Consider the following 12,223-nt stretch of genomic DNA (forward strand, 5'->3'; position numbering starts at 1 on the left):
GGCCTCCTCGAGTCCATCCCCGCTCAGCTCCCAGCCCCACCCAGGGGCCCCTGGTGCTCCTTCCATGAACCCTGCCAGCTACAACCATGCCATCTTTCTGGGGTGGCAGTGCTGGCCCCTGGCTGGACTCCCTGCATCCATTGCCTTCTTTTTTTGCCCCACATTCTATTTTGAAAACGTTCTAACAATCAGAGCATTTGGGAGAATAGTGCAAGGAACAGTTGTGCAAGGAACTCTTCTTGGGTGCATGAGAGTTCCTGGAGGAGGAATTCCATGCCCAGTACCGCCTGAGGGAGGGCACCTCTGTACCCCAGGACATGGCCACACACAGCTGTTCATCCCTGGGCAACATGCTGGTTCTGATGTGCATCCGTACCCAGTGGCCCATCCTCGCGGCCTTGGTCCTTGGTGGCTGTTTGCCTTGATGCAGGTCTGACGTTTGCATTTGGCCGTCCTCTTCTCTTGTGTCTTTTGGTCTCTAGACTGTCTCAGCCTCTGTCTCTCGTGAAATTTTCCCAGTCGGCAGAGGGTTTGCAGAAAGCTCTGACTCTGGATGTGCTGGGTTGCTCCCATATGCGTAGACGGCACTCGGTGGTGCTGTCCTCGGTGGCCCGTGACCGGGGTTCCAGTTGGCTGTCTGTCCTACTCCAGGGTCCCCAGCCCACCCTGTGGAGGGGCAGCCGCTCTGCCTTTCACCATCGATGTGTGTGGTGTCCTCATCCATTGGCTCTCCTGAGTTGGCCATGGTGGGACTTTATAAAATGGACGTTTTCATTTCTGTTATTCCTGGCACATGTGTTAGTTGGCTTTTCCATGAAAAGAGCTTTGATTTCTCACCCTTCCCATTTCTGTTTCTTATTGTCAGCAGATCCACAGTTCTTTTTTAAATGTGTTCCATAGAAGTCATTCCTGTTATCCTTTTTCTGTTCAGAGCATCTCAGAAGTGTCCCATGCAGGTCCTTCAAGCCGGTGTGCTCCACCACTGCCTTTGAAAGTCAGGTTCACTGAGACTCTGTTCCCACCCAGGAACCCCTCCCCGCTTTTTAGCATACAGTTCTGTGAGTTTTGACACATGCAGAGTCATAGGACCACTGCCAGTCAGACACAGAAGTGTTTTAGCCCCCAAGCCCCTGCCCGTTGGCGCAGTCACTGCCTACTGCCCACCTCTGGCAGCCACTGATCCGACCACTTCCAACTGCCTTTTCCAGAACTCCTTAAAAATGGACTCAGAGCATGTCACCTTTGAATCTGGCTTTTTTCAGCAAAACACATTTGAGGTTTTCCCGTGTCGTTGTGTATCAGCACTTCATTCCTTTTTTGTTTGGTTTTGTTTTTTAAAAAACATTTACCTTTCATGGTCTTTTTTTTTTTTTAATTTTATTGGGGAAAAGCCATGGTCATCAGTTACACATTGCTTTCATGCTACAATGGCATAGTTGACTCTTTTAAGGAGGGCGCAGCTCACAGTGGCCCATGCAGGGATCGAACCGGCAACCTTGGTGTTATCAGCACCACGCTCTAACCAGCTGAGCTAACTGGTCACCCTTCTTTGGTTTTGTTTTTTAACTTTTTATGTAGACTTCAGGAGTTGAGAAGTACAGAGTTCTCAAATGCCCTTTGCCCAGTTTCCCTGCTGTTAGCCTCTGACTTAACCCAGTCAAAACTGAGATGAACCTGGATGCCATGCCACTAGCTCCTGTTGGAACCCCAGACTGCTGCCACCCTGCTTGGCCACTGCCACCCACTTTCTGTTGTAGGACCCCACTGCAGATCCCACAGTGCAGTGCGTCATACGGTCTCCTCCGCCTTTCTTCATCTTTCATGACCTTAAAACTTTCGAGGAGCACTGGGCTGTTATTTTATAGAGTTTCCCTCAATCTGGGATTGTTTGGTGTTTTTTCATTCGACCAGGTTACACACTTTTGGCAGGAATATCATGGTTGTGACATGTCCACCTCAGTGCATCACACGGGGCCAGTGTGTCTCATCACAGTAACAGTTCCCTTCGTCACTTGGTTACAGCGCTGTCTGCAAGGGTTCTCTACTGTGAAGCTAGTATTTTCCTTCTTGTGGTTAATACATATTTATTTGGAGGGAGATACCTAAGACTATACAAATGTCTTATTTCTCCTTAAGCTTTCACCCGCTAATTTTAGCACCTGCTGGTAGACCCTGCCCCAGGAATTAATTTGGTTTTCTAACAATGACTTACTTTTTCCCTGTTTCTCCTGTTTTATTGATTGGCACCTTCTGTGGAGAAGCACTGATCCTCCTCCAAGTTATTTCTTTACTTATATCTGTAAAGTTATTCTTTCCCTGTCGGCTTTGTTGTTCACACCTCCCAGCGTTGGCCCGGGGAGCTCCTTAGGGTTGGTTCCTTTGCAGTCTGCCCACCCTCCCCCACCCCCACCCCCAGGGAACCACTGATGTTTCCTGTCCCTATAGTTTTGTCGTTTCCAGAATGTCATACAAGTGGAATTGTACATGTTGCCTTTGGGTCTGGCTTCTCTGTAGCGTTTAAGGTGTATCTCTGTTGACGCATGTATCGATACTTGGTTCTTTTTCCTTGCTGAGTAGTATTGTGGTTTGGATGTACCATAGTTGGTTTGATCTTTCACCCATGGGAGACATCTGGTTTCCAGTTTGGGGATGTGAAGGTTGGTGTATAGGTTTTTGCGGGGGCATCGTTTTCATTTCTTTGGGATAGATGACCAGAGTGGCTGTCCCATTGTACATACCCACCAGTGATCTGGCTCTTCCATTACCTTACCAGCATTTGGTGTCATCACTATTTTTTATGTTAGCCATTCTGATAGGTGTGTAATGACATCTCATCCTGGTCCATCCATATCATACATAGCCCACCACTCAGGGTGGCTGCCCTACCCATCTGCCTTCCCTTTACTCTCTACCTGTCACTCAGTTCCTCCCACGGGGGCCTGGGGCACAGTTTCTGCCTGGGAAACATGCACCTAAGAATGTGCTGGAAGCTCTGGACCTGTATCCTCTTGAGACTCCAAGTAAGAGTGGGTGTGTTTTTGAGGCTGGCTGTCTGAATGTACATGTCAGTGTAAGAAGGATTCCCATGGACACTGGGGCCCTGGAGGCTGCAGGCCAGCAGATAGGAACAGGGATGGGATGTCAGGAGCTCTGATGCACACCCTCTCCCTACAGACTATCCATGGCGCTGGAGCCAGGCCATCCCCATGAACTCGGCACTCATCAAGTGGCTGTACCTGCCTGACTTCTTCAGGGCCCCCAACTCTACCAACCTCATCAGTGAGTGCCCACCGGCTGGGCCCCTTTTCCACACACGCCACCTGCCAGCCTCCTGGGAGGCCAAGGAGGTTCTGCAGGGGGACAGGCAGTTTAGACCCTCCTCTCCAGCCAGCAAGGGGCGTGTTGTTAAGGCCTTGCCAATCCTGTGTTTCCCCAGCAGGATGGGGGCTTTTTTCCATGAGTGTGCCTAGTCCTACAGGACATCCCCATGGGACTGAGGGTGAGGCCCACCTCACATGTGCATATCCAGCTACCAGACACACATTTGCTCACCAGTATGTACACAGATGTGCATGCAGGTATGGACACAGGCATAGCTGCAGGTGTGGATGTGGGGGTGGACGTTGGTGCGGACGCAGGTATGCACAGACTGATGCCCACATGGTATGCAGTCAGGCACACGTTGCTTCATTTTCTGATGTGTGTGGTGTATGCAGAACGTGTACAGACAGGCATGGTCCCTGACATCCACGTGCACATCCACACCCGTGTGTGGACACCTTTTGCCGGTGTTCACATTCATACACTTGTGTCTGCCCAGCATCCCTCCCCTCTCCCCGCCCCCACCCCACATCTGTCTGGTCTGGGTACAAAGTTAGTGCCAGGTGGGATGTGCACTGCACCCGTTGTGTGCCAGGCCTCCGCAGGCCTCTGCAGGGTCAGTGTGGCAGCGGCCTTCCGTGTGCCCACAGGTGACTTCCTCCTGCTGCTCTGCGCCTCCCAGCAGTGGCAGGTGTTCTCAGCTGAACGGACCGAGGAGTGGCAGCACATGGCCGGCGTCAACACCGACCACCTGGAGCCACTGCGGGGGGAGCCCAACCCCGTGCCCAACTTCATCCACTGCAGGTGGGTCCTGGGGCTGCCATCGCCAGCTGGCAGAGCCCGGTTGGGGCTGGGGCCAGGGCTGCGTAGGCAGCTGGTTAGTGTAGGGCTGACAGACACGCCTGGGCTCTAGCTAGGACTGAGCCCGGGACTGGGGTCCTATGGCTAGGGTCAGGGGTGATGCTGACCTCGCAGCAGAAGGGCTTTCCGGAGTTCCTCTGGCCCAAGGCCGTGGGGGGGAGGCGGGGTGATTGGCCCACAGTGACACCCCGCCTGGTAGGTCCTACCTCGACATGCTGAAGGTGGCCGTCTTCCGCTACCTCTTCTGGCTGGTGCTGGTGGTGGTGTTCGTCACGGGGGCCACGCGCATCAGCGTCTTCGGGCTGGGCTACCTGCTGGCCTGCTTCTACCTGCTGCTGTTCGGCACCTCTCTGCTGCAGAAGGACACGCGTGCCCGCCTCGTGCTGTGGGACTGCCTCATCCTCTACAACGTCACTGTCATCATCTCCAAGAACATGCTCTCGGTGAGCCGGCCTGCCCAGCCCCAGCCACGACCCCGACCCCGACCCCGACCCCGCAGGCCGGCTGACTCCCCTCCCGCCCCCCAGCTCCTGTCCTGTGTCTTCGTGGAGCAAATGCAGAGCAGCTTCTGCTGGGTCATCCAGCTCTTCAGCCTCGTGTGCACAGTCAAAGGCTACTATGACCGTGAGTGGGAGAGGGCGGGCGGCCGGGAGCCTCAGGCACATGTGCTGCTTCCAGGACCCCGACCCGCGTCCCCGACCCGCGTTCTGACACTGACCTTGAAAAACATGCGTGACCTCTGCCCCCGACTCAGGTCCCTAACCCCTGCCCCGCTCCCCTTACCCAACCCGTCCTCCTGACCCTGATCACACCCCTGAATCGTGTTGGTGCCCGCCCCACAGCCAAGGAGATGCTGGGCAAGGACCAGGACTGCCTGTTGCCCGTGGAGGAGGCCGGCGTCCTCTGGGACAGCGTGTGTTTCCTGTTCCTGCTGCTGCAGCGTCGTGTCTTCCTCAGCTACTACTTCCTGCACGTCAGGGCCGAGCTCCAGGCCACGGCCCTGCAGGCCTCCAGGTTGGCCCCTGCCTCAGGCCCCCCCCAGGCCCTTCTAGGGCAGGGCGCTGCTCCCTGATGTGATGTGTCCCCTAGAGGGAGCGTTGAGAACCTAGGGCCATTAGCACCTCCTCAGGGGCCTAAGTGCACAACCTCCATGTCATGTGGTCTTGGCCCTGGCTCTGTGTGGGCTGGCGCTGCAGTCCTGTTATTGCCCCCATGCTGGCCGAGGTGCACCCCACCAGAGGGCCTGCCCCCTTGCTCTGGCCGATGAGCCAGTGAATTTTCCCATCCCCAGCCTCTGCAGCTCTCATGGCCAGGGAGGCAGGGCTGTCCTCCTGTTGGGTCCTGTTCCTTTGCACGTTTTCTACCCCGGGAGACTGGAGGTGGCAGGAGGGGTCCCCTCCCTCTCACTGCAGCACATGACTGCGGAGTGTCATGTTGGGGAGCAACCCCTCAGTGTGAGCAGGAAGGGGCTGGGCGGGTGGGCCAATCCCAGAGGAGGGGGAGCCCATGCAGCTGGAGCTCAGCACCCCCAGGCCTCACTGACTTTCTCACAGGGGCTTCGCCCTGTACAATGCTGCCAACCTCAAAAGCATTGACTTCCACCGCAAGGCTGAGGAGAAGTCCCTGGCCCAGCTAAAAAGACAGTAGGTGCCATCTGGGGTATGTGGGTGGGAGGTGGGGGTGTCCTTGACTGGCCGGGCGCTCAGGGCTGTCTTCCACCCACAGGATGGAGCGTATCCGCGCCAAGCAGGAGAAGCACAGGCAGGGCCGGGTGGGCCTTGGCCAATCCCAGGAGCCCCTGGAACCCGGCCAGGAGCCAGGTGAGTGTGGACGGAGTCTAAAGGGCCCCTGAACCCTAGCGTGTCTGTGCCGCTGGAGCCTGCCCAAGTCTGTGCCACGTGACGTCCCACAGGGCTTCCAGCCCATCTGTCCTGTGCCATGTGGTCACTCTCTGTCCCTGCAGGCCACACGGTTGGCCTGTGACTGTCCATCTGCACTTGTGGGCTGTCTTCTGCCCGCCACAACGCCACATGGCCCCTCTGTCACTGCAGGGACTGTGTCTGTCTCTGCTGAGGGGCCACCCTCATTCTCCTGTGCCTCTCCCTGCTGGCTCATGCTCGCCACACCCTCCCTTCCACAGGGCTCGGCAGTCCAGGGGTCTCCTCCCCGCCACGGAGACAGTGGTGGCGGCCCTGGCTGGACCATGCCACAGGTACCACCCTAACCTGGCTGCTATGACCACACCCTCAGGCCACTGTGTGCCAGGCATTCTTCCCCTCTCTCAGCTGCTGTCCACCTTTAGGGCGGATGGAACTTGCCTGGTGCTGACCTCCAGCATGTGCATGTCCCACCCCCTTTCCCTGTGCTTCCTGTGACCACTGTCATGCATGCCCTCAGGCCTTGCTCCAAGCCATGCAGTAATAAGGGGCTGGGTCTCAATTTAACTGGGCCCCTGACCTCAGCCTCTGCATTTTTCTAACTTGGGGACTCAGAAGTCTGAATCTTCACTGCCCACCCACAGCCTCTCTCCTTTCCTGGACCTGCCACTGTGTTCCTCTCGTCCTGTCTAGTCTCGTCCCACTGCTCTGGCCTGTGTCCTATGCATGTGTTTCCGTCCCATAGCTGCTGCTTCCTGCCTCTAGCCACTGTGGCTGTCCCTTGGGGGGAGGGTGGCATGTGGGCCTTGGCCCATGGGGTCATGGGATGCTGAGGGAACTTAAGCTGGGCGGCATAGCCTATTACCGGGCCCACCCAAACCCAAGAAATGAACGTGAGAGTCTTGCAGGTCGGGGGGAGGTGCAGAGCCCTACCCCATGATGGGGAGGCCGGCTCTCAGCTCCACCCACCTACAGTTATCCACTCCGGGGACTACTTGTTGTTCGAGTCCGACAGTGAGGAGGAGGAGGAGACCCAGACTGAGGACCCCAGGCCATCGGCGCAGAGTGCCTTCCAGGTGAAGTGGGAGGGTCCCCTGCTTGCCTTCCCCGTCCACTGAGCACCTGGGCCAAGGCAGCACAGGGAGGAGAGATGCCCCCAGGGCCTAGGGAACCTGCCAGCCCCATGCAGACCTCCTGAGTCCACAAGTCAGACGGGACAGCAGGCTATGGGGCGGTGTAGGTCATGGGCAGCTATGTGCCCCTCTGCCCACTGCCTTCTCTGACCATCCAGACCTGTGGTGGCCACCAGTGACCTGGCCTTCGAGAAGGGCTCAACATATTTGCTGGACACATACCTGTCTGCTGGGCCAGAAGCTTCTTATCCACCTCTGGGTCTCTGTTTCTAGCGTGGGGCCCAGGAGCTGAGTGAGAAGCGTGATGTGCTGGGTGGGCTATGTGCACAACAGTCCCATGGTGCCCATTTCCTGCTCAGGCTCAGGCTGAAGGTTCCCAGCTGGGCTGTCTGGCCCCGGGCTCCTCCTCCTCTGAAGCTCAGCGGTGGGCCCACTGGGACTTGATTGTCAGGGAGGCAGGGTGCTAACCCAGAGGCCCTGGCCTGCAGATGGCGTACCAGGCGTGGGTGACCAATGCCCAGACAGTGCTGAGGCGGCGGCGGCAGGAGCAGGCGCAGGAGCAGGCACAGCAACTGCTTGTGGGTGAGTCAAGCTGAGTGTGGGGACGGGAGGAGGGGATGCAGGGCTGCCAGGCGCTGACCAGCAACCTATGCCCAGGAGGCGGACCAGAGGCCGAGTTGGCGGAGGGCCCGGAGGACGCGGTGGCAGGTGTGTGGGACCTGGGGGCTGGGGGTGGGGGGCGCTGAGGGTTGGGGATCTCCCACTGGCTGCCCTTCCAGCACCTTACCGCCAACCCCCCCTCCCCACCCTGCCCGTAGGCCGCAGCCACATGATGCAGCGGGTGCTGAGCACCATGCAGTTCCTGTGGGTGCTGGGACAGGCGCTGGTGGACGGGCTGACACACTGGCTGCACACCTTCACGCGGCACCATAGCGCCATGAGTGACGTGCTGCGCGCCGAGCGCTACCTGCTCACGCAGGAGCTGCTCAGGGTGGGTGCCACCACATCTTCATCCCATCACACCTCTGCCACCATGCCTTGCCTCCCACCTGTGCCCCCCCATCTCGTGCACTACGGGACAGAGCAGAGCTGGGATCACCTCCACTGCCCTGAGCCCCCTCATGTAACCTGCAGGGTGGAGAGGTGCACCGGGGAGTGCTGGACCAGCTGTACTCCAGTGAAGCCGAGGCCACGCCAACAGGCCCCTCGGAGGCCCGTGAGGCACCCAGCACAGCGTCCAGGTAGGTATGGGCCACAGGGGCTCAGGCAGGAGCCAGGACCCACCTTACCTGGCCTGCCCGAGCCGCTGCACTCAGGGGCACATAGCTTCCTAGCCCCTTGTCTACCAGGAAACTTGAGGCCCTCCTGCCACCTCTGTGACCAGCCTCCCCTCCCACAGCGGGCTGGGAGTCGAGGAGCCACTGAGTAGCACACCTGGGGACCCCAGCAGCCCCCTGAGTACTGGCTACAATACCCGCAGTGGCAGCGAGGAAATAGTCACCGAGCCTGAGGCTTCCCTGCGCGGCTCCAGAGAGCTTCCCACCAGCACTCCAACCCGGACACGCACGGCTAGTGAACTGCTCCTTGACAGGTGTGCACAAGGGGAGGCGGGTACGGGGCAGGTGGGCCCAGGTCGGCGGTCGGAGCCTGCCTGAGTTTGGTCCCTGCAGGTGCCTGCGAATCCCGGAGTTAGAGGAAGCGGAGCGCTTCGAGGCCGGGCAGGGCCGAGCACTGCGGCTGCTGCAGGCCGTGTACCTGTGCGTGGCTGCCCACTCGGAGCTGCTCTGCTACTTCATCATCATCCTTAACCATATGGTCACCGCCTCGGCCGCCTCCCTGGTGCTGCCCGTGCTCGTCTTCCTGTGGGCCATGTTGTCCATCCCTCGGCCCAGCAAGCGCTTCTGGATGACCGCCATCGTCTTCACTGAGGTGGCCGCGGCAGGACGGGTGGGGTGGGGGTGAGGGCCTGGCCCCACCATGCTGAGTCCCCGTCCCCCGCAGGTCACAGTGGTCACCAAGTACCTGTTCCAGTTTGGCTTCTTCCCCTGGAACAGCTACACAGTGCTTCGGCGCTACGAGAACAAGCCCTACTTCCCGCCGCGCATCCTGGGCCTGGAGAAGGCCGACAGCTACATCAAGTATGACCTGGTGCAGCTCATGGCCCTCTTCTTCCACCGTTCCCAGCTGCTGGTGAGCGCCAGGTGCCGGGTGGCGGGCAGCGGGGGGGCACCTCTCAGCACCCACCCACCCCCAGCCTGAGCCATCTTGTTCCAGGAGGCGAGGCTGGACGCTGTGGGCCCCAGGGTGGGCCTGGCCATCTCGCCTGGTCCGAGCGCTGCCCAGTGCGGCCACGCCGGCCTCCCCACCGCCCTCCCTCCCTCCCTCCACAGTGCTACGGCCTCTGGGACCACGAGGAGGACCCACGCTCCAGGGAGCATGACGGGGACCATGAGAAGGAGAAGGAGAAGGAGCCTGAGGAAGAGCCAGCCCTGCTGGAACTCCAGACCAAGGCGGACACAGGGCCCCAGGAGGAGCTGGGGGTGGCTGGGGCCACCACTGAGGAGGATGTCCGGGTAGATGCGAGGGACAGGCCCCCAGAGCAGCCAGTGGAGCTCCAGCCCCGCGACAAGAGGCGCATCAGCCTGCGTTTCAGAAGGAGGAAGGAAAGCACAGAACCCAGAGGACCAGCAGCGATTGGTACATGGCCCTTCCCATCCACAGCCACCCCAGCCCACCCGCCTCCCGTGCTGAGGCGCCGCCCTGACCATGTTCCCACCGTATCTTCTGTGTCCAGAGGACACAGCCCCAGCTGGCCCACTGCTGGTGCTCCTGGGAGGGCCCTGTGTTCAATCTGCTGGTCCATGAAATGGGGTGATGGCAGCACCTCAGGGGCTCTCAGGGTGGTCAGGAGCTGAGCTGGGCCCAGGCCCCTGTGGCCTTCTGTCAGCGGTGGCTGATCTCCCACAGAAGCCGAGACAGAGGACAAGGAGGAGGAGGCGGCGGCAGCCGCCTCTCAGAGAGAGAAGAGGCGGAGCCGCCCCCGGGAGAGAGTAAAGGCTGTTGGCATCCGGCTGCAGACCTTCTGCCTGTCCCTGTGAGTGACCGGCCTGGGAGCGGCCCAGGAGAGGGGTGGGTGGGAGGAAGCAAGGTGGGCCCAGCTAAGCCCTAGTCCACCTGCCGACAGGGCCCAGAGCATCTACCAGCCTCTGCGGCGTTTCTTCCACGACATCCTGCACACCAAGTACCGCGCAGCCACCGACGTCTATGCCCTCATGTTCCTGGCTGACGTCGTCGACTTCATCATCATCATCTTTGGCTTCTGGGCCTTTGGGGTGAGCCGGGCTCAGGGCCCCCAGTGAGCGGCAGGGCCCAGCAGCTGCCCAAGCTTCCCCTGACCTCCGCTCTCCTGACCACAGAAGCACTCGGCGGCGACGGACATCACGTCCTCCCTGTCAGACGACCAGGTGCCCGAGGCCTTCCTGGTTATGCTGCTGATCCAGTTCAGCACCATGGTCGTTGACCGTGCCCTCTATCTGCGCAAGACCGTGCTAGGCAAGCTGGCTTTTCAGGTCGTCCTGGTGCTGGCCATCCACCTCTGGATGTTCTTCATCCTGCCTGCTGTCACCGAGAGGTGGGTGCTGGGGGCTCGGGCCCTGCACTGCAGAGATGTGCTGTTCAGTACTTGGCAGAGCCGCAGTTGGGTCTGGACACCTTGAGGCCCCAGCCGCCAGACTTGGGTGGTGTCCCTTGACCTGGGCTTCCTGTCCTGCTCAGGATGTTCAGCCAGAACGCGGTGGCCCAGCTGTGGTACTTCGTCAAGTGCATCTACTTTGCCCTGTCTGCCTACCAGATCCGCTGTGGCTACCCCACCCGCATCCTTGGCAACTTCCTCACCAAGAAGTACAACCACCTCAACCTCTTCCTCTTCCAGGGGTGAGTGTGGGCCAGCCCCAGGGTCGGGTTGGGGAGGAGGGAGGCTGTCTGCCTTAGCCTCTCCTGATAAATCCCCTGGCCTCGGGCAGGTTCCGGCTGGTACCATTCCTGGTAGAGCTGCGGGCTGTGATGGACTGGGTATGGACGGATACCACACTGTCCCTGTCCAACTGGATGTGTGTGGAGGACATCTATGCCAACATCTTCATCATCAAGTGCAGCCGAGAGACAGAAAAGGTGCCCGGGCCCAAGGCGGGAGTAGCGAGGGGACACTGGTCACCCCCCCCCACACTGGGGCAGGTGTGCACTGCGAGAACCAGCATCCCCCACCCCAGGCTCACAGCCCACGTCCACTTAAGGCCAGAAAGCCACCAAGAGCCAGAGAGCATTTCTAGAACTTCCTGGTGGCCAGAAGGGACTTCTTAGAGAGAACTTGGCCTTGTCGGGGCAGGTAGTCAGTAGAGCAGCCTGAGCAAATACCCCGTGGAGGAGGCCTGGCCATAATATTAACTGAAATTTTTGTTCTTTTTTAGCAGCTTTATTGAGAGATAACTCACACACCACAAGCTTTACCCATTTAAAATGTACAACTTGGTGGTTTCTAGTAAAGTGAGTTTTATAACCATCGCCACAATTTTAGAACATACTGCTCCCTCTAAAAAGAAAGCCCGCATCCATTAGTAGTCACTCACCATTCCCCTCATTGCCCAGCTCCTGACAGCCACTATCTACTTTCTATATAGATTCACCTGTTCTGGATATTTCATGTAAGTGAAATCACATAAAACGTGGACTTTTGGAACTGGCTTCTTTCACTATGTTGTTGAGGTTCATCCATGTTGTAGCATGTGTCAGAATTCCATTTCTTTTTGTGGCTGAGTAGTGTTCCATTGTGTGCATGTGCCACCTTTTGTTTATCCAACTGTTCCAAATTTTAGTGGACATTTGGGTTTGGTTTTTTTCTTTTTATTATAAAAAATGCTGCTGTGGATACTCACGTATAAGATCGTGTGAACACACGTTTTCATTTCTCCTGTATAGACACCTAGGAGTGGAATGAGATAGCTCTATTTTTTTTAAAGGTTTTATTGGGAAATT

The 12,223-nt window shown here is 58.3% G+C and overlaps 1 protein-coding gene across 6 annotated transcripts in view; it reads left to right on the forward strand.

Annotated features, from left to right (window-relative positions):
* Positions 1-12,223, forward strand: part of PIEZO1 (piezo type mechanosensitive ion channel component 1 (Er blood group)) — a 67,048-nt gene that overhangs the window by 51,324 nt on the left and 3,501 nt on the right. For 2 of the 6 annotated variants that reach the window (XM_019654497.1, XM_019654498.1), the window contains exons 23-45: positions 3,175-3,279; positions 3,972-4,125; positions 4,382-4,625; positions 4,710-4,806; positions 5,025-5,196; positions 5,736-5,825; positions 5,908-6,002; positions 6,323-6,394; positions 7,035-7,135; positions 7,681-7,774; positions 7,850-7,900; positions 8,011-8,183; positions 8,327-8,433; positions 8,592-8,783; positions 8,863-9,121; positions 9,194-9,382; positions 9,583-9,889; positions 10,160-10,286; positions 10,377-10,524; positions 10,609-10,823; positions 10,967-11,125; positions 11,215-11,362; positions 11,869-11,892. In XM_019654497.1, the coding sequence (XP_019510042.1) occupies positions 3,175-3,279; positions 3,972-4,125; positions 4,382-4,625; positions 4,710-4,806; positions 5,025-5,196; positions 5,736-5,825; positions 5,908-6,002; positions 6,323-6,394; positions 7,035-7,135; positions 7,681-7,774; positions 7,850-7,900; positions 8,011-8,183; positions 8,327-8,433; positions 8,592-8,783; positions 8,863-9,121; positions 9,194-9,382; positions 9,583-9,889; positions 10,160-10,286; positions 10,377-10,524; positions 10,609-10,823; positions 10,967-11,125; positions 11,215-11,362; positions 11,869-11,892 (3,323 nt within the window). Of the gene's footprint in view, positions 1-3,174; positions 3,280-3,971; positions 4,126-4,381; positions 4,626-4,709; positions 4,807-5,024; positions 5,197-5,735; positions 5,826-5,907; positions 6,003-6,322; positions 6,395-7,034; positions 7,136-7,680; positions 7,775-7,849; positions 7,901-8,010; positions 8,184-8,326; positions 8,434-8,591; positions 8,784-8,862; positions 9,122-9,193; positions 9,383-9,582; positions 9,890-10,159; positions 10,287-10,376; positions 10,525-10,608; positions 10,824-10,966; positions 11,126-11,214; positions 11,363-11,868; positions 11,893-12,223 lie in introns of those variants that run through there. The other 4 variants (XM_019654499.1, XM_019654500.1, XM_019654501.1 and 1 more) reach the window with 3 other exon arrangements.

Source organism: Hipposideros armiger, unplaced genomic scaffold (assembly GCF_001890085.2).
Source record: "Hipposideros armiger isolate ML-2016 unplaced genomic scaffold, ASM189008v1 scaffold_224, whole genome shotgun sequence".
Lineage (NCBI taxonomy): Eukaryota > Metazoa > Chordata > Mammalia > Chiroptera > Hipposideridae > Hipposideros > Hipposideros armiger.